This window comes from Cololabis saira, chromosome 13 (genome assembly GCF_033807715.1).
Source record: "Cololabis saira isolate AMF1-May2022 chromosome 13, fColSai1.1, whole genome shotgun sequence".
NCBI classification, from domain to species: domain Eukaryota; kingdom Metazoa; phylum Chordata; class Actinopteri; order Beloniformes; family Belonidae; genus Cololabis; species Cololabis saira.
In genome coordinates, this window is record NC_084599.1 from 12,653,835 (window position 1) to 12,676,187 (window position 22,353).

Consider the following 22,353-nt stretch of genomic DNA (forward strand, 5'->3'; position numbering starts at 1 on the left):
TAAGGCAGCTGGTCTATAAAGCCCTGAATGGTCCAGGACCAGAATACATCAGTGCCCTCCTCACCCAGTATGAACCTTCCAGACCCCTCAGGTCATCTGCATCCGGTTTTTTATCAGTTCCCAGAGTTAGAACCAGACATGGAGAAGCTGCATTCAGCTTCTATCCTCCACATTTCTGAAACAAACTCCCAGAAAGCCTCAGATCAGCTGAAACACTCACTGTATTTAAATCCAGGTTGAAGACTCAATTGTTCTCCGCTGCATTTGAGTAAAGCTCTAAACCTGCACTGATACTTTTAAACTTGAGTTTAGATCATATTTTAACTACTGATTTTATCTATTGCTCTTATATCTTTCTTTTTTGTTTACATTTTAAATCATGCTTTTTATTTCTACTATGTGATGTTTTAAGGTCTCTGGAAAGCACTTTGAATCACCATGTTGAAATAAACTTACCTTGCTTTGTCTTGCCTTTTCTTCATACCCAGGGGACATGATCTTTTTTGGGGGGATATCAACATATCTGCATCCACTTCCAGCCAAAATTACACATTTTCAGGTCATTTTGGCTGGATGTCAGGAAGAATATTATAAAGTCTTAACTACTTTGAATTTTTAAATCTCGTGTAATTTGTATTTCATGGTCATTTTATTCTTTAATATTATAAAGTTCAGTTGGTTTCTTTTTCTATAGTTTTTATCTGACATATCTATTTACTTGTAACTTTTAAGATTACCAAAAGTTGATTATCTAAGGATCCGTGTTGGGCTTGTCCATCATCACTGAGGTTTGCTGAGGTATTTAAAGCTCCATGGCAGCAGGTTTGCCCTAGTTCCTGAAGGCTCTGAATGTTGTAGGACTTTCTTGTTCAGCACACCATTACAAAGCTGAATGGAAATGGGAGACACTGTCTCTAGTTGAAGGCTTGGGTTGTTGTCCCCCCCCCTTTTTTTTTTTTATAAAAAAGCCGGAGGTTTTTTTTTCCAATTACAAAGAAATGAAAGTCTCCCTGATAAAGTCTGTGTAGAGCTGCTGGAGAAGAGTCTGGTTGAAAAATGATATACCTTTGTGATATTATTAACAATTAGAAGAGGAACAAATATTCAATTTAACATTAACACTTAACATGATAGAATATAAACTCTGAATATATTTTATAAATCTAAATCTTGCTATCATTTTCTCCTTTTGAATTTGTGTGACAGAATTGATACCGCTAAGTAAAAAATCAGAACAACATTCCTGTTCAGTGACTTGCAACACCCACTCACACATGCGCTCACACATTGGGCATTTGTGCACAAGTATTCTGAAGAAGCTCCTGTGCTTTTGTATAAATACACATGAGCTCATCCATAAACAGCTCAGCGGCCGCAGATCTAATCATTCTCACTGAAAGTCAAAGCACTGTGCTCTCTAATGAAAGACCTTTTGTCTTGGAGCTCATTATAGGCCGATAACACCTGTTTATGGCTTTCATTACTAAATCAAGTCCAGGTGGGAACCAGTAAACAGATGCAACGGCTGGGCTCGTCTAAGGAGCCCGACCCTAATTGGTTGTGAAATGCTTATTAACCAGCTTGGTGTGTAATGACCACTACTTAAGCCAGGAGAAAGTCTGTTGTGACAAAAAACAATCGTGGAGTTCAAGGACAGTGATGACTCTTGCTACAGTTTTGGAAAAAAAGAAACAAGTAATGGACACAATTTAAAAAGTATGTGAATGAAGGTTGAGACTTACCTGCCAGGTTGTTTTTAGTGATGGATCAGTTTCTTCAACCTACAAGCTGCTGTGGGCAGGCACGTTTATTCAAATGTGTTACTTCAAAATAAAACTACACTCTCCCAGCTTTTAAAATTAGGCTTTAAAATGTCCCTTTTTAATAACGTTTAATAACCCCCTAATAACCCTAACCCTGGCTTGAGTTCTCTGAGCTTTCCCTTTAGTTATGCTGCTACAGACTTCGACTGCTGGGAGACCTCCCATGATGAACTGGCCTCCGTCCTCACTCTCCTTAGTCTGTTTGCAAATGTATCTTATTATTTTTTGCAGTAAACATTGTTCTCATTGGCAGATATCTGTGGACAAATCTGTGTGTGTTTGTTTTCTCTTTCCTGGGGCAGATGGCTGCCCTTCCTGGGTCTGATTCTGCTGGAGGATTTTTCTCCCTGTTAATCTTTCTTCCTCTCTGTGGTCACCTTGTGCTCTGGATTCTGTTTAAATGATCTGAAGTGTCATACTTGGACTGAACACTACTTAACTGGACTCTCCTGAACCTGTTTGTTTTCTGTCTGTAGTGTTTTTCGGATGCAATGACGCTTTGAAAATAAGTAGCAACCAGGTATGTCTTTTTTACACTTCACATTGGAGATTCTTTAGTCCATTTGTTTCACCTAGACATTTTATGTAAGAGACGGTAGATGTCCACAGCATGCCAGTTCTACACTCAAACTGCTTTTGCACCGTGAACTAAAAGAAAAAAACACAGACCATATTTATTTATGGAAGTGATGTAGTGTTAGCTGTAGTTAAAAGTTGTGCTATGCTGGAAACAAAAACTAATTGAATAAAAAGGTAGGTGTGACAATATACTAGTGTACGACGAGAAGACTGAGTGCCACCAGTGTGTTTCAGAATCAAATAAAAGAAACATCTTTATTGTTAATGAGAGGAATAAAAACTGACACTGTAAGTAATTAAAGACCACAAGTCATCCAAGTTCCATATTGAAGTTAAATATATAGTCCAGGGAAAGTGAGCACCCGAGGAAACAGCTGCTACGCCTGAAGAGAGCCCAGTTGGATGGCCATCCTGTTTAAAAGTATTCAGTCATGAAAAGGGACACCTTTATTTTGAGAGTAGAAATTACAATGGAAGTAATTTGTCCTTTTTTGTCATTGTTTTATAAAAGAACATAAGAATAAAACATCTCATTTGGCTTAAGAATTTTGCTTAAGCATAGAAACCTTTATTACATTTTTTAAAAATCGTATAACATACTTTTAAAAAAAGTCATTTTCATTATGTCAGTAAACGTGTGTGGTAAATTGAAATTGAGTGGTTAGAAAATGTTACTATGCACTAAAGTTTGTTTCCAACCCTGAATGCTATATGAATGTATAGCAGTATCAGCCAAATAGATCCATCCATCCATGACTACACCCATAGGGCCAGTGTATCACTTGTGCAGAGCTGAAGTGGGGTCGCTACTGTAATTGAGTTCTGCTGCCACATGGGGGCAGTGCAGCAAACCTAACCTGGTCCTTTTACATTTTAAGACGAACAAAATTCCACGTGATGTATTTTAGAATTGTGTTTCCATTATCCCACCAAGCACCAACAAACTAACTTCAAGGTTGAAGCTCATGCAGAACTAAGATTTATTGCACTTCCTCGACTCACCACCGGATGCTGGCTCCAAAAGCGAGTGGATTTCCATTGATGCACATGTCAAAATGTCTAACTTTAGAGCAAGAATAAACATATTTACAGCCTGGTTAAAAAAATAATTTTGTACTCCATCATTTGATTTCACACCCATGACAACTCTGAGGGGCGTGCATTTTTATTCGTTTTTTTAAGTTTTTTATATGACCCATTTGACAGTCGGCTTTGCCATCATCACTTCCTCATCCGTAATCGTCATGCTGCTGCCCTTAGTGACGCAACCAGACAATGGTACGAACCCAGCGTCAGCTGAACAAAACAGTCATTTTTAATTTCACAGCCAAGAACATGTTAGATGGGATATTCTGCTGTAAATGTCTGCTGGCAGCTCTTCAAATATTCTAGTGGGGATACGCTGAAGGAGCTGATAGCCAAAGCTAACTTTGATTGACATAAATTCAAGTTGGATTTCCTGCGCAACGTGTCTGCGCCCTGTATGAAGAAAAACAGGCTTCAAAACCAGTTCACATAAACCGAGTCACGTGACCGAATGCTTCATCTATTGAAAGTTATCACACATGTTTCATGAGTGGACCTTCAAGCCATCTGCATTTTTAAACTTAAAGTGAAGAAAAGTCAGACCTTACACTTCCTAAAACTGGACTTCATTTTATTGGACAACAAGAATTTTCTTTGCCTTTTTTTTTTTTTTTAAGCAAATGAGGTAACCAAAACAAAGGTAATGTAGAGGTACAGGCCAACCAAACAATTCACATTAACACAAAATTTTAAATCACCAGCATACACCATGTCATCTCAGCAGCCCACTCAAGTAGTAATATAAATGCAAGGTAACCATGAAAACTTGCTGGAACATTGAAATTAGTTTTTTGGGGGCCCCGATAGCAAAATAGGAGTGAATCAACGTTGAAATATGGTTAGGTAGAAACATTGATTCCATGTTGAAGCCATGTTGAAGCCAGGTCCGTAAATTACAGAATACGTGGATTCAACATTGATTACACGTTGGCATTAGAATTGGATGATTGATTGATGTTTGATCCAGCATCAATCGAGGACTTCAACCAAAAATCAACCTTTTTGACCATAATTCAACATTGATTTAACATATCTTGCTATGTGGGGGAATGGCATCATAAAAAATGACTCTCTTTGCTGACTCTGGAGATCAGAAAACAGTGCAATGCTACAGCTTTTTACAAATCAACTGATACTAGACTCCTTATAACGTTCCCTAAAAGACATTATTCAAGACATGGTTTCTTAATATCCCCCTCTCTAGCTCAACAGCACATTTGGCTAATATGTCCAGATCTAAACAACTGAGATGTTAACAATAAATCACATGAACAATCTATAAAATCCAAACATGGGAGCGGCGGCCACACTGGCTCTTGTGTTTCCATTTGTTACAATTCTATGAGACAGTCTGAACCAGGAAAGTCTGGGAGATTAAGCTCGTATTTTTTCTGAATGTCATAAGGCAGGAAGCGTCCGGCTAAAAAATGCTTCCCAGAGAAATTCATAGCGCACTTCTTCGGTGCCGTGAGTGAGATGAGGACTTCTGGGTTTATCCCATCCTGTTTTGCTTCTTCTACATCCCAACCTGTGAAAGCAAAAAAAAAAAGGAATATTTTTCATAATTTTTCTTAACTTTCTGTTTCACAACATCATGTATTTAGGCTTCAGGATTCTCAGACTCAGCTGGCATAAAAACATGATTTAATTTTCCATCCATCCTCGTTAGGATGAATCCTCTCAGGATGCAAAGGAGTTGCCTCTTTGCTCATTTATCTTGCCTAGTCTTGGCTCTGAAATCTACACTCTTACCGGTACTTCAATTTACCTGAGGGCACATCCACGCTGGCTATGGGAGTCTTGACTTGCTTCAGCGTGACCAGAATACCAGAATATGGTTCCTTGATGTTGGAACAGTCGGCCTCAGTGCCCAGCATGGCATCAATCACAAGGTTGTAGGCATCATTTATGAGCTGCACCTGAACAGAGCACATCTCAGCATCAATATCACAAAACGTTTACTTGCTGTTTATTTATTATTCATTGTTCCCTTTGTTTCTTCCTCAGGTACTTAAAAAATCATTCATGTCACTGAAGTGTTTGCAGGAAAATGAGAAAGCTAACGGGAATTAGAGAGATATAAGAGACAGCCATTGATTCCCAAATGGGAGGTGGGTACTTCCAATAATACCGAAACTTTTGAAAGTGTGTTTCTATAAAGCTCTCAGGCAGAGCCGCTTGGGAGATTTGCGAGGCCCTGTGCGAAATGGCCGGGGGGGCCCTCCAAATTTTTTGGGGTTTTCGGGTCAGATCGGGTGTCTATATACGCAATTTTAACTCTCCAATTAGCAAAATACTGGATACCTTCCCCTGCCTCATCATCATTTGGCTTGCCTCGACGGGGGGCCCCACGGCTGCTTGAGACCCGGTCGGATCAGTGATTTTTGTAACAAATTTATCAAACAAGCCTTTCAGAGAGGCATTAAACTCTTCCATTTTCTTTAGTTTTTTTTCTTTTTTCCCCTGATGGAAACTTCCTGATTCTATCTCGTTCTCTCGACATTGTGTGACAGTTTGTTCCAACTCCACCCGTCTGGATCAGAGCACCTTGTGTCTGCGCTTGGCCTGATCAGTTGTATTGAACAACAGACACGCGCATCATTGCACATACATTTATTGATATGCACAGACTAGTACACATTTAGGTCTGTAATGGAATGTGACTGTTGATATTTATAAGGGAAAGAAGGTAAAAAAAAAAATAAAAAAAATTTGAAAAAAAAAAAAAACGGCCCATAGCGCGAGGCCCCTTGGGGCGCGAGGCCCCGTGCGGCCGCACGGTTCGCACACCCCTTGCGGCGGCCCTGCTCTCAGGTCTCATTTGCTGTACAGCATTATCCCACAGCACTCTGGAGCAGTTGCCAGGCAACCAACAGATGTACTAGAGGGTTAAAAATCTCAACAATGGAACAGACCAACACAATCCAGAAATGTCTGCTCAAACACTCGTACTGATGTTATTTAAAACTAAAAGAGGTGTTGATAGACAGATTATGTCTCCTTAAGGCAGAGCAACACCTCGTCATTACTGGCCCCGCGTTCAAATGTCAAATGTGAAAGTGATAAAACTCCAAAACAGAAGCAATTCCAGTCTAACTTTATAGCCTACAACGGAGGCGCTTCAAAAATGCATGACTCAGTAGAATCCTGCTGACCTCTGTCGGGAGATAGGAAAGGAAGGGGATGTCCATCTTCTCACACTGAACTGTGAAATCCTGGTGCAGACTGTGAGACGAGCGTTTGGGGTGGTAGATGGTGGGCTCATAGTTCTGCATCAAATCAGCAACACAGAAGAAATGACACAAAAGAAGAGAAGACAAACCGCAGAGGAAAATGTTAGCTTGACAGAAAAAGGGTGTAACTAGACTCTAAGCCAGCGGTTTCACCGAACACTTCATTGCGGACAATGCTTCAATGCACATTCGGATTGCAGTTTGGGACGACTGAAAACTTTGTTGACTGGGGATCAAAGGTTGTGGTTTCTATAGGTCCTCAATGAATAATTCCCTCATGTGCTGGAGCAGCAAAAATCCAGACCTCTGCAGTCTGAGAAGTCTGTGACGCTCAGCAGGAAGCACCTGTGATCAATGACCGTTACACAGTCACAAACGTCATTCTTAAAACTCGCCGTGTGGATCAGCAGTCTGGGTGTCTGCATCTATGTTATATCACATGCATCTTTTTTTTCCTTTTTAGCAGTACATAATTTGAAAAAAAAAAAAAAAAAAGTTCTATATCGACTACCGAAAGTATGCAGAATAATTGGGTCATTATTTTGGCATAAAAACACTCGGCGCTCTGCTGCTGAATTCCCCAGTAGTGAAAAGCAAGTTGTGCATTTTTGCATCAGTTTTTAAACACTCTTACTCTCAGGGACAACAAACCTGCTCAATACATTTAAGAAAATGTTTCAATCCGGGCTCTGTTACAGTTATTTATGAAGGAGAGTGTCTGCGTCATTAAGGGGCTAAACCCAGAATTACATGGAGGTGGCAGAGGGACTTGGGGTGGATGTCAATGAGTCCCTTTGCCGCCTTCATGTAGTTCTGGGATTTTGATGAAATTAAAAAAAAAAGAGTTTTACTATAAAGGTGTCATATTAAATGTGAAAAAAGGTCTGTTTAAACGCCAACTGGTTCTGGTGCTTTGCAGACTTAGTCGTTTAACTCCATTAGGCGTTCCATTCGTACATTCTGCACGCAGTTTGATTCGTGCACGCACATAACCAACTGGCAAGTCAGGTAGTCTGGAATGATTCTGTGAGGAACCATTCAGTCAGACTGTATAACAAAAATGGATTATAGGGAAATGGTTTCAGCACTGGAGCCAACTGAGTGGATTTATACGTATCATCTATTTGTACTTTACCACTTAATTACAACTCTGTCTAATGACTGGAATTCCCCTGAATACATCTTCTTTCACCGTGCTGAACCTTCTAGCATGAAAAAAATGCTGCTTTCTGTGTTCTCCGGAGCTTTTAGCTTTAATTTACAATTAATTTCCTACTCAGGTGGCAACGGGAACGTTTCCCAGCAAAAATAAAATAAACAGAGCACGCGACTTTAGATGTGGCTCAGCTGCAGCTGCCCAACAAATGAAGTGATTTGTCAACCCAGTTGGCTCCTTGGTGATCCCAAAACAATCATATCGCCACCAACATCATCGCCATCATGATCTGCACAGACCACTGAGCTGAGTCTCTCCTGGATCGTGCCCCGGCATGCCCTCCACCACATGAGAAGTACCGCCATCGACGTGTGCGAGGCCGGGTATAGGAACTCGAAATAAATGGCTGTCAGTACAGTTGCTGAGCCATGAGACATAAATAAGCAAAGGGTTCAGCGAGTCTTTTTCCAGTAATCGCTATCATCTAGCACAGTCACACTTCCACTCCCTGAGGGAAAATGCTGTCTTGTAGTTTTCTGGTTTTAAACACAGCCCATTAAGAATCAGAGAAGGAGGTCTGGAGCCCATGTTTAAGGCATTTCTTTTTTTTTTTCCCAGAGAAAAAAAATGTTACATTTCTAAATTCAATACTTTATCATTCATGTAAAACATGTTGCAGATGGTGTGGTAAAACAACGTCTTGAGGGCAAGTTTTAATTCCAACAAACATATTTTTTCCCTTATTTTAACATGAAAAAGACATAACTTGTTAGACATGACTTGTTTTTCTAGTCTTTGCGAGCATTAAGTCTGAAGGAGGAATATTTCTGTCATCCAGTATGCCACATTCTGTTCACTTCCATTTCTGGCAGTGGTAAAGATCAAAGATGCACAAGGGACTCTCTGTGAACACGGACATCTCGTCATGACGTGAGAAGGAAGCTGGAACCGCTCACCTGCGGGTGATCATTCATTTCTATGCTCCGTCTGGTCACATTTTCATCTCTGCGTTGGGACTTCAGGCTGAACGTGGGTGTGTGTGTGCGTGTGTGTGCGTGTGTGCGTGTGTGCGTTTGTTCGTGTGCGTGGGTGCACGCGCGCTGTCAAGCTGACAGGGTTCACATCATGCTGTGAAAAACTTAAGCAGAGAAGGTGATCCACTGTCCAAACAAGTACTCCGGTTTCTCAAGGTTGGGGCAAAGTCAGACAAGTGTACTCCCAGATGGCCCTTCAAGAAGGTCAAATTAGAAAAGAAAAACAAAAAGAAGACAAACCGCAGGTGCAGAAGGTAAAAATATCAGAAATGGAAGACACAAGAAAACAGGAAGAGAAAATCCAACTGTTTTGTGAAGTGAAGTTACAGAGAAGCTCCTCGTTCATCTCTGGGATTCCAGGGCAAAAATGTTTCCCTGGAAGACGAACTCTGACCTTGTTCTTGGCCTTGCAAAGGAATCAAGTGGGAGGAGATGGAAGAAAGGGAGACTCCACAGAGACATCAGAGTGCTTAAATAAAGTCTACCTTACATGAGTTTAATCTTAACTATCAATGCACTGCAGATCAAGCAAGTCAGACACATATGGTAAAGTGTGCAGATGGATTCCTTTCTCAGCCAAACATCCCCAGAAACACATATCCAATATTTCCGCTCCAATAAAGTCCTGAACTAAAACGAGACCACAACACCATCTCGTCAAATAAAATGGCGCTAAAATCACAAGTCTGTTTGGGGAGAATGGATTACCTCTCCTAAAACACATTCTCCTGACATGTCAGTCGGTATGCGGCTGAGCTTCCGGCATGGCGGTTATAATATCGCCTTGCGGCTGCTGAGACGAGGCAGGTTTAAGACAGCTTTAACGAGAGTAACAATAGCATGATATCATGACTGTCTGGGTGCCCTTGCAGAGAGGGTAATAAGATAAGTGCTCTGAGCCATTTACAGGAGCAGAAGTGAAATTCTGCAAAGCACAGAGGAATTCTATATGGGATCCCTGTTGAGACACTAGTTAGGAGTTTGCTGACTTTTTATTTCCTTGTGTTTTCTGAACGAGTCAGTCTGTTTGATTGAACTTAGCATTTTTCATGTTGTTGCACATTTTCATCTTCCTCAGACTTGTGGATAGTTTTTTACTTACAAATATGCGCAGGTGTCGTGCACAGACGAGGCCGATGGAGCCGTGTTGATCTGGACCACAGATCACCAGCACCGTCGGTTGCTTCTTTGTTAATGAGCCGAGAGGGTAAGCCTGGTATGCAGACACAAAAAAAAGTGTGGGAGGCAAAGAGTTAAAAGCATAACGTCAGCTGAGGCCTGAAACATAAGACAAGAGGATAAAAGAGATGCACGAACTAGAAAATATCAGGGATTATTGATGGTGGAACAAAAAGAAGATAGATTTCTGGCAATATTTCCCATTATCCCTCCAACTTATCCTTCTTATTCCGCCCAGGTTATTTGATCTGTATTCAAACTCTCCATCATACTCTAAATACCTGACAGAAGCATGCCAAGGATGCCAGAAGAGGTTGGATATGGCATCAGCTTCGCCGTCTCTTGACTGTTTGAGAGAGGGCTCAATCTCATTAAAATAACCCCAGACAGCAGTGGAAAAAATACCAGTGTCGTCTTCATGGGATGCCTCTGTATATATAACACACTTTCCGTGTCCGTCCTGACTCCAGTGAGCTGCTGGCATTTCCCTTGTTTGTTGGCCCCACACTCCCTTGTAAACCAGCCTACACCTTCCTAAAACAGACAGGTATTCGCCTGCAGAGCTGTCATCCTGACTCGCCAACCTTCCACCTCCCTCACCTACACAGAGGTGCCGTGTGAGTGTGTTACTGTGCGTGGGTGGGTGGCTGTGCAAACACATTCAGCTACAGTGTTACAGTTACAATATTACTGAAAAAACATTCATTCATTTTCCACAGAATTTCCACAGATGCTTCACAGCAACAAATTCACTGCTACAGTTTGGGGTGGATGATGATGCTCTAGGGCCAATTAGAGGGATTTTACCTTCTGTCATGATTGTATAGGTGACAGTCAAATAATAATGAACAGAAGAAGACTAAGTTCATGCAAAAGTCCTGTCCAATCAGAGAGCAACACACATGTGTGAAGGAAAACAAAGCTGTGGGACCAATTAGTCCAGTTTCAGCACTTCAAATCCCAGACAATGACTATATGAGTCACATGGACACTTTATTGCACAACTCAAAATGTTTGCAATAAGTTGAAATAAACAGAAGAAGATGATGTAATAACAAAGCAGACAGATTAATTAAAGGGTGATGATTCTCAAACATGCACGCTGCGTACAGTTTCCAAGCACCTCCACTTAAACACACTTCTCCAACAGCGGCAAAGCAAACAAATGAGCTCATTCTGAGCAGTTTATGATTTGCAGGCTGTTGCCACTTTATTAAGATCCTTTTGGTGTTCTGTAACTGTTTTATAGTGCCAATGCTTATTTTCATTTATTACATACCTGTACGTGCACTAAGTTTAGACAGATAATAAGTCTTTAAATTGCGAGCTGAAGGCAAATAGAAATGCCCTTTCAAATGCTGGGCATCAGCTTGAAAGAAGAAAAAGTTCTTAATCTGTGTGTGAAAACAGTACGGTCCAAATTTCAGCACTTGTTTTTAGTGCAGCACAAAGTTCAGATGAAGAAACAGGCCATTCCCCGTAGCAGATAATTGGATAGATAACAAGGTTGTGAGCACATTAACTAGAGTGATGATTGTGGAACAAGAGACAGCGGCTGTTATCTCCATCATAACCGCTCAACTGAGAAATCATCACACAAACTCGATGAGATGGAAGAGGGGCTGTTATGGCTGCTGTGGGCCACGTAGCTTATGATAACATTAAGAAGGGAGGAAGGCAGTGATTTAGAGGAAAATATGAAGATTAGAAGACAGGGAAACAAGACAGCATTTTTCATTTTGAGAGAAGAGGGAAGTGATCATTATCGAACGCTTGTCCGTCTGCCTATCAAGGTGAAGTATGAGCAGCCAATAGAGATTTAATTAAACTTTCTGGATATGTGGAGTTTGGGCAAAATAATTAAACTCGGGTGATTCAGATCAGAGCGGCCTGAAGTCGTTCGATAAGTAACTTCACGTGTAATATAAAATAACCTAGTTCAAAGGTTTAAAGCGTGCCCTGCAGGCCTTCCCAGATGTATTTTATTTCATTTCTGATCATTATTTCAGACCCACATCTCTGCAGTTCATCACATATGAGGTTAACAACCAGCAAGCTTGTTATAAACAAATCAGAGTAATGATTATAAGTGGGAAATACTCAAGACAGAGTTCAAGAGTGTCACTGAAAAATGAACAATAATAACAGAACATGACTCAGCTTCATCGACTGCTGTGCCGCGAGGGCAACCAAGTTAGAAAGTGTGAATGTGGTGTTACTAATATACTGCAGAGAATCATCACTATGTTTTCATTTCAACATGCACTCAGAGTGGGTTTGTTGTTGTAACAGCCAGCAGATCTGAACCTCTCCCAGGAGAAGAAGGGTTCCCTCGCAGGTTGTCAGATACAAATTAACACTTTTTATCAAAGTTTTTAACTTTTAAGCTGATAAGACTTTTTTTTTTTAATAAGATATGCCTTTAAAGCTTAGTGATGATGTTGGGAAGGAACAGAGCAGAAGCACTTTTTGATGTTGCAGAAAATTGCTCCTTGTTGAACGCTTGGATAAGTTACTTATTAATAATTAAATCATTATAAATAATTTAACTGAGAAGGGAAGCCTAATACTATGTCACAATTCTATCCAATTTGTTTTAATGTTGGCCTTTCACGGATTAAATGAGAGCAATTAACTGAGAACATTTCAAATGTTGTCTTTTTTATGCTTTTATGTTGTCCTTTAAAAAATGGGGACTTTGAGACCAATCTCCCCATGAATATTGGAGTTCATAGCTTTTATTTTTTAGTACAACTTGCAAGCATGCCCCAGTTTCTCAGAATTTCAGCTTCTTATGTCGAGTGAAACATTTTGGTGCACCAAATCATTTAACTTTTTTTTTAAACAACTCAAACTTACTCTACTCTTACTCTCACTCTTACAAGAAATCATCTCTCTATGTTGTGGTTTTTTAAGTGAGTGTGCTTACAGTAGACATTATTTTATTTTGTAAACCAGCAGTATCTTTTATTACAGTAATAGGAAAAGGAAGGGCTATGAGACTTTTGGGAAACACACACATACACATATCGTAGAAAATATGCCAGTCTTGATTATAATAACATCTCTAAGGGATTACTACTTTAAAATAAATGTCGAAGGCACATGAGCCTTCCTCCGTGATCATCCTGAAACACAAACTGGGCCTGTGAAAACACTTCAAGGGGCCTAAAAACACAAATATACTCACAGAAAAGTAGAGCGTCTAATATTTGTAATAGAAGACCAAAGTGAAGACCAGGCGCTCTTGTAAACTATCAACTAATTCATTGCTGTGTGGTAGCAAAAAACGTATCCTGTCTCCATTCAGGTGTTGAAAGGCCTCAGACTGATTCAGAATCACACACGGCCCGGAGCTGGTGGTTCGCGGCTCTTGGAACGCAAAAGCGATAAGTTACAGAAAACCTATAATCTGTCTGGCAACGAGAGGTGTGAGTGTGTGTGAGGGGGACAGCACACAGGCTTGTTTGTGCGGTAGCCAACAGCAGCAGGCCACAGATGAAATCAGTGAAATCAGACTGTCTGCATCTCCTACTACTGTAATTTTCTTTAAATAGCCGTGATGTCATGTAAGTGGTCGTGCTCTGCTGGCGGCTGTGGGCGGCCGCGGCCAGCCATGATCTACAGCATCCAGGCCATGTTTGTCTAGTAAGACTATGATGTTGGGTCTGGTGATGGAGGGCCAAGCATGAGGCCAGCAGCAGCGACGATAATAGAGGGGAAGTGGATGTGGTGGGTTTAATCACACACTGAGGGGAGAATATAAAGTCTCTTTGACAGATGCAGCCACACAGACTGTTTTTACTCACATCTTGTGTCTCTACTTTGCTTTTTCCAAAAGAAAAAGGCCCGTTAAGCCCGATGTTACAAGCCCGTCCCATTTGTGTTGCTTTTAAACTACTAATTAGTGTCTCTGCTTGTCTTTCTTTGTCTTTATTCTCTCTTTTCCTCATCCCTCCTCCGAACAGGAAAGTAAGGGGTTTCGAGTATCTCGTGCCTCAGACTCTTATTCATCACAGTCGGGCTGAAGAGCCCACTGAGGAAACCAGAATGGCGTTAAAGCAAGCCAGCGGTCTGGGCGAAGGCAACAACATGTGTTCCTCACAGCTCTCCGCTGACACACACATCTCAGCTTGACACACTCCAGATCCCGGCGCAAAGAAACGGCAGCCGCACCAGAGAGAAGAGCTGTGGTTCCGAGCTGATGCGGTTTGCTAAAAGAGGGCTACCATGGCGCGATCTCAGGTGATCGGCCCCGCAGTGAGCCGCTCAAATGTTATGGAAGTAAATGCCACAGACGCTTCAAACATCCTCTCCACACAATAATCAGACATTTTGTGTGGAAGCTGATGCAAATTAAGAAAGTGAAAGCAGCAGCAGCTGTGACTTTTTAACCTCCTGTACAATCAAACATTCCCACCAGGGACTGGTTGGGTTTGTGTGGCGATGAGAGGAGCTCCAAGTGACAGAATGCGGAGGGAGCAGGGTGAAACTGGTGACCTTTAGAAATGCTTTGCTGAGAAATACACAGTTTTGCATTAGCTGGAACTTTTAATGTGGCTCTGGATTGGATTTATACTTTTGATAATCTTTCATGAAAGTTCTGCAATTACAAAAAAAAAGTAATTAGTGTTTGATTTGAACAGTTTAATAGAAAGAGTTCTGCAGAGAATTATGATCGGCTTTATGTCAGTTGCTGCAAGACTGGAAAGGAAATCAAAAGACACTTTGACTTCAAATGGTCTGTTGCTTTGAACTCAACTGTTTTACACAAACTCAAATGCGTAAGCAGTTATAAGTCTGCATCATGAAAGCTCTGATAAAAGACCAAACTTTCAGACCCAACACACACATACCACATTAAAATGTAACTACTGTTGAGTGCCTCTGGTTTAATGATCCAAGGAAACAGGCTTTCGAAAACAAACAATACAAGCAAAAGCACATTTAAAAAAAAATCCCAATATACTGAAATGATATGAATCATCTATGCTGTCATTTGTGGCCCTGCATGGCCTATTGATATGGTCACAGATATTCAGGTGGATGGAGGTGCATGCATCGATGGATGAGGGGTTGGCTCCATGCTCTGGTTTACTTCAAAGTTGCAGTAAAGTGGGAGGAAACAAAGTAAGGCAGGAAAGGGCAGGGAGAAACAAAACACAGCTACTGAGGAAGAGCGTGAGGAGACCTTTGTGATGGCGATGGCGCATGCCTGTCCCCAAATCTCTATCAGCTGCTGTTGTCCGAACCTGTAGTCCTTCAGTAGCTCTGACTCGATCGCAGTTGCCTCCCCTTTGCTGAAAGACACAGAATGAGAGGTATACTTAATATTCATCAGCATTAATGAAAAACAACAGCAACAACTTCCGGGATCATTATTATTAGTGGTACTAATTATAGTAAGAACACCATATTTACACAGTTTTAAATATAGCTACAATTATTGATCAAATACAGCTCAGCTGTATCTTTATTTCTAAACAATATTCTACATATTCTCCACATTACAGTTAAAAGTATAATTAAAGCTGCAAGCAGCGATGAACGGGCCCTCGCACTCACAGCCACCGCCCCCCATAAGCATATCAGAAATGACACCACCCACGACTTCCTATGTCAAACCATTCAAAAGTTATAGCAGAAAAAAGGGACAACCAATCAGAAGAAGGGGCGGGGCGAATTTTCACCAATTATGGTCAAGGACTCGATACCAAGTCCGATGACACCACCCACGACTCTTTATGTCAAACCTTTCCAAAGTTATGGCAGAGAAAAGTATTCTAGGGGGCGCTGTTGAGCCGTTAGGCCACGCCCATTAATGCAAACCATGAAATATCAAATTTATTGCCAGGCCTGGCTTGCATGCAAAATTTGGTGACTTTTGGAGAACTATCAAACATGGACCAATCAGATGAAGGGGAGGCGCGCTTTTTGGCATCTAGCGACGTCACGGTAACACTTTTGAAAGAGAAAAGTAATGCGCATAGTCGCAAGATGGAGACGCACATTTTGATTTATAACACACCTGGGTGCACATTACGGTTCGGGCCGTATTAATTGCCGAAGGAATGGCATAAATTGCGCCAAATTTACACAATTATTTCAAAATGGCTGACTTCCTGTTCGGTTTCGGCCATGGCGCCAAGAGACTTTTCTTTAAGTTGCGACATGATACAGTTGTGTACCGATTTTTGTGCATGTACGTCAAACCGTATTGTAGGGCTTGAGTCACAAAGTTTTCCGGGGGGCGCTGTTGAGCCATTTTGCCACGCCCATTAATGCAAACCATGAAATATCAAATGTATCGCCAGGCCTGCCTTGCATGCAAAATTTGGTGACTTTTGGGGAACTATCAAATATGGACCAATCAGATGAAGGGTGGCGCGCTTTTTGGCGTCTAGCGTCGCCACGGTAGCACTTTTGAAAGAGAAAAGTAATGCGTGTAGTCGCAGGATAGAGACGCACATTTTGATGTATAACACATCTGGGTTCATGTTACGGTTCGGGCCGTATTAATTCTCGAAGGAATGGCATATATTGCTCCAAAATTATGTGATTCATTCAGAATGTTCAAAATGGCCGACTTCCTGTTCGGTTTCGACCATGGTGCCAAGAGACTTTTCTGTAAGTTGCAACATGATACAGGTGTGTACCGACTTTCGTTCATGTACGTCAAACCGTATTATGGGGCTTGAGGCGCAAAGTTTTTTCTGTCTGAACCAATCAGATGAAGGGTGGGCGCGCTTTTTGGCGTCTAGCGTCGCCACGGTAACGCTTTTGAGAGAGAAAAGTAATGCGTGGTGTCGGAGGATGGAGACGCACATTTTGATGTATAACACACCTGGGTGCACGTTACGGTTCGGGCCGTATTAACTGCCGAAGGAATGGCATAAATTTCGCCAAAATGACACAATCAATTCAAAATGGCCGACATCCTGTTCGGTTTCGGGCATGACGCCAAGAGACTTTTCTTTAAGTTACGTCATGATACAGGCGTGTACCGATTTTCGTGCATGTACGTCAAACCGTATCGTGGGGCTTGAGGCACAAAGTTTTCAAGGGGGCGCTGTTGAGCCATTTTGCCACGCCCATTAATGCAAACCATTAAATATCAAATTTTTCGCCAGGCCTGGCTTGGGTGCAAAATTTGGTGACTTTTTGGGCACGTTTAGGGGGGCAAAAAGGCCCTCCTTTCGTCAGAAAAATAATAAGAATAATAAAAAAAATACAAATTAAAGCTGCAAGCAGCGATGAACGGGCCCTCGCACTCACGGCCACCGCCCCCATAAGCATATCAGAAATGACACCACCCACGACCTCCTATGTCAAACCATTCAAAAGATATAGCAGAAAAAAGGGACAACCAATCAGAAGAAGGGGCGGGGCTAATTCATGCCAATGAAGGTCAAGGACTCCATACAGAATCTGATGACACCACCCACGACTCTCTATGTCAAACCATTCAAAAGTTATAGCAGAAAATCGGGACGACCAATCAGAAGAAGGGGCGGGGCAAATTTTCACCAATTATGGTCAAGGACTCAATACCGAGTCCCATGACACCACCCACGACTCTTTATGTCAAACCTTTCAAAAGTTATGGCAGAGAAAAGTATTCTAGGGGGCGCTGTTGAGCCGTTAGGCAACGCCCATTAATGCAAACCATGAAATATCAAATTTATCACCAGGCCTGGCCTGCATGCAAAATTTGGTGACTTTTGGAGAACTATCAAATATGGACCGATCAGATGAAGGGGAGGCGCGCTTTTTCGCGTCTAGCGTCGCCACGGTAACACTTTTGAAAGAGAAAAGTAATGTGCGTCGTCGCAGGACAGAGACGCACATGTTGATGTAAAAAAAAAGAAAAAAAAATTGCTGACAAAAATTTCGGCATTTAGCCAGGCTCGAACTCCCGACCTCTGGCACCAAAGATGGATATGCTCTGGGTGAGCTATGTCTCAGCCATTCCTTTCGCTTTGACTTACTGGCTTAGGAGAGACCAACATAGCAATAATATGTCTGGAACTTTTTTTCCTAATTTTTTGAAAATTTGTAAGGTATAAATATTAGTAAAACGCTACTATTTTATTTATTACTCTTTCTGTAACCATTCCACCGAGGTTCTAACCGGGCTGAGCACGGGACTATTTCTGACGTCACCACATAACAGCTGATCGGTCGGGGGGCGGGGCCGTCATCACCCTACTCGCCACTGATTGGTCGGGGGGCGGGGCCGTCATCACCCTACTCGCCACTGATTGGTCGGGGGGCGGGGCCGGCAGACGTTTGAATCAGGAAGCGGGAGTCAAACCATTAAAAAGTTATAGCAGAAAAAAGGGACAACCAATCAGAAGAAGGGGCGGGGCTAATTAAGGCCAACGAAGCTTAAGGACTCATTACAGAGTCCCATGACACCACCCACAACTTCCTATGTCAAACCATTCAAAAGTTATGGCAGATAAAAGTATTCTAGGGGGCGCTGTTGAGCCGTTAGGCCACGCCCATTAATGCAAACCATGAAATATCAAATTTATCGCCAAGTCTGGCTTGCATGCAAAATTTGGTGACTTTTGGAGAACTATCAAATATGGACCAATCACATGAAGGGGGGGCGCGCCTTTTGGCGTCTAGCGTCGCCACGGTAACACTTTTGAAAGAGAAAAGTAATGCGTGGTGTCGCAGGATGTAGACGCACATTTTGATGTATAACACACCTGGGTGCATGTTACGGTTCGGGCTGAATTAACTGCCGAAGGAATGGCATAAATTTCGCCAAAATGACACAATTTATTCGAAATGGCCGACATCCTGTTCGGTTTCGGCCATGGCTCCAAGAGACTTTTCTTTAAGTTGTGCCATGATACAGGTGTGTAGCGATTTTCGTGCATGTACGTCAAACCGTATTGTGGGGCTTGAGGCACAAAGTTTTCAGGGGGGCGCTGTTGAGCCATTTTGCCACGCCCATTAATGCAAACCATGAAATATCAAATTTATCGCCAAGTCTGGCTTGCATGCAAAATTTGGTGCCTTTTGGGGAACTATCAAATATGGACCAATCAGATGAAGGGGGGGTGCGCTTGTTGGCGTCTAGCGTCGCCACGGTAACACTTTTGAAAGAGAAAAGTAATGCGTGTAGTCGCAGGATGGAGACGCACATTTTGATGTATAACACATCTGGGTTCACGATACGGTTCGGGCCGTATTAATTCTCGAAGGAATGGCATATATTGCTCCAAAATTATGCGATCAATTCAGAATGTTCAAATGGCCGACTTCCTGTTCGGTTTCGGCCATGGCGCCAAGAGACTTTTCTTTAAGTTGCGACATGATGCAGGTGTGTACTGATTTTCGTTCATGTACGTCAAACCGTATTATGGGGCTTGAGGCGCAAAGTTTTTTCTGTCTGAACCAATCAGATGAAGGGTGGGCGCGCTTTTTGGCGTCTAGCGTCGCCACGGTAACGCTTTTGAAAGAGAAAAGTAATGCGTGGAGTCGGAAGATGGAGACGCACATTTTGATGTATAACACACCTGGGTGCACGTTACGGTTCGGGCCGTATTAACTTTCGAAGGAATGGCATAAATTTCGCCAAAATGACACAACTAATTCAAAATGGCCGACATCCTGTTCGGTTTCGGGCATGATGCCAAGAGACTTTTCTTTAAGTTGGGCCATGATACAGGTGTGTACCGATTTTCGTGCATGTACGTCAAACCGTATCGTGGGGCTTGAGGCACAAAGTTTTCAAGGGGGCGCTGTTGAGCCATTTTGCCACGCCCATTAATGCAAACCATTAAATATCAAATTTTTCGCCAGGCCTGGCTTGGGTGCAAAATTTGGTGACTTTTTGGGCACGTTTAGGGGGGCAAAAAGGCCCTCCTTTCGTCAGAAAAATAATAAGAACTAGAAAATTTCTGGAAATTTTGATATGGGCATGCCCTACTGCCCATTCGTACCTTCTCGCTGCTTTGGTTTAGGGCTGTAGTGGTTGTGTTCGGGGCGGTTCTATGTCAGTTTGAGGTGTTTACGGTTGTATTGCATTAATTCCTGTGCTCCCAATAGTTAAAAATGGGGCGCGCTTTTTGGCGTCTAGCGCCCCCCACGGTGACACTTTTGACTGAAAAAAGTAATGCTCATCGAGGCAACATGGAGACGCATCTAACGATGTATGCCATGCATGGGTGTACGTTGCGGTTCAGGCTACATGATAGACAATGACAATGGATAGGTTTTTTTTTCACCGTGATAAAAAATCCCATCCGAATGAATGGGGCCATTTGGCATGGATTTTGACATAAAATTTCCTTAAATCCCAGCTTCATGAAATTTGAGTATGTTGAAGTCCACAGCGTGCCGAGTTGGGAAACATTTGTACGATGTCTCTAGGATAACCTGTTACCTAGCAACAAGCGTCCAAAGTCAAACGGAAATAAAAAAAAAAAAAGAAAGGTCAATATCGCAAAAACTTTAAAGATTGGCATAATGAGGTTCTAGGGTCCGTTAGTGCCAATCTGGCCGAGTGTTTGAAAGTTTGAACGATGTCTCTACGATAAAGTCCGGCCGAGCAATAAGCGTCTGAATTTTCGCCTTTTTTTTTGCTTTTTGGCATCTAGCGTTGCCACGGTAACACTTTTGACTGAAAAAAGTCATGCACATTAAGGCACGATGGAGACGCATCCAACGATATATGCCATGCATGGGTGCACGTTCCGGTTCGGGCAGCATTAACAGATGTTTTATTCATATGGTCCCCCATACAAATGCATTGGTTTTTGTTGCCATGGTAACAAGCCCCATAGGATAGAATGGGACAATTTGGCTTTAATATCTCAAAAGCTGTAAACGACAGCGTAATGAGACCTCAGTATGTTTTAGTCCACATCAACCTGAGTCTTTTAACGTTGGAACCAAGTCTCTACGATACTGCGTTGCCGCACAACAAGCATCCGAAGTTCCGTTAGCATCAAAATGAACAATGTGGAATATCTCAAACACCGTAATAGCAAGCATGACGAGACTAAAATATGTTGCAGTACAAAGCGTCCCGGGTTGGTCAATGTTGTAATGATGTCTGTACGATAAACCGTTGCCTAGCAACAAGCGTCCAAAATAAAAGTGATTTTTTTTTTAAATTGAAAGTTAAATATCGCAAAAACCGTAATAACTAGCATGATGAAGTTGTATGGTCCTTTAAAGACTATCGGGCCGAGTGTTTCAAAGTTTGAACGATGTCTCTACGATAAAGTTCGGCCGAGCAATAAGCGCGGGAATTTTTGCCTTTTTTTTTGCTTTTTACCAACTAGCGTTGCCATGGTAACCCCTATTACTGAGAAAAGTAATACCCATCGAATCACGATGGAGACGCATCCAACGATGTATGCCATGCATGGGTGCACGTTGCGGTTCGGGCCGTATTAACGGACGAAAAAAAGTGCGGAATAATAAGAATAATAACTAGAAAATTTCTGGAAATTTTGATATGGGCATGCCCTACGGCCCATTCGACCCCTCTTGCTGCTTTGGTTTGGGGCTGTAGTGGTTGTGTTCGGGGTGGTTCTATGTCAGTTTGAGGTGTTTACAGTTGTATTGCATTCATTCCTGTGCTCCCAATAGTTATTAAAGGCGTGCGCTTTTTGGCGTCTAGCGCCCCCCACGGTGACACTTTTGACTGAAAAAAGTAATGCCCATCGAGGCAACATGGAGACGCATCTAACGATGTATGCCATGCATGGGTGCACGTTGCGGTTCAGGCTACATTAATGGATAGGTTTTTGTTTCACCGTGGTAAAAAAAACCATCCGAATGAATGGGGCCATTTGGCATGGATTTTGACATAAAATTTCCTTAAATAACAGCTTCATGAAATTTGAATATGTTGAAGTCCACAGCGTGCCGAGTCGGGGAACATTTGTAGGATGTCTCTATGATAATCTGTTGCCTAGCAACAAGCGTCCAAAGTCAAACGGAAATAAAGAAAAAAAAGAAAGGTCATTATTGCAGAAAGTGTAATAATTGGCATAATGAGCTTGTACGGTCCGTTAGTGCCAATCGGGCCGAGTGTTTGAAAGTTTGAACGATGTCTCTACGATAAAGTCTGGCCGAGCAATAAACGTTCGAATTTTTGCCTTTTTTTTTTGCTTTTTGGCATCTAGCGTTGCCACGGTAATACTTTCGACTGAGAAAAGTAATGCCCATCGAGGCACGATCGAGACGCATCCAATGATGTATGCCATGCATGGGTGCACGTTCCGGTCTGGGCA

General features: G+C 42.1%; 1 protein-coding gene across 4 annotated transcripts in view; it reads right to left on the reverse strand.

Annotated features, from left to right (window-relative positions):
- Positions 1-4,077: 4,077 nt before the first annotated feature.
- yjefn3 (YjeF N-terminal domain containing 3) overlaps positions 4,078-22,353 on the reverse strand; it is a 56,129-nt gene continuing 37,853 nt past the window's right edge. For 3 of the 4 annotated variants that reach the window (XM_061737733.1, XM_061737736.1, XM_061737735.1), the window contains exons 2-6: positions 15,282-15,390; positions 10,014-10,124; positions 6,644-6,757; positions 5,257-5,407; positions 4,078-5,016 (exon numbers count right to left, since the gene is read on the reverse strand). In XM_061737733.1, coding sequence (XP_061593717.1) covers positions 4,820-5,016; positions 5,257-5,407; positions 6,644-6,757; positions 10,014-10,124; positions 15,282-15,390 — 682 coding nt within the window. In that variant the 3' untranslated portion in view covers positions 4,078-4,819. The remainder of the gene's footprint in view (positions 5,017-5,256; positions 5,408-6,643; positions 6,758-10,013; positions 10,125-15,281; positions 15,391-22,353) is intronic. The other variant, XM_061737737.1, reaches the window with a different exon arrangement.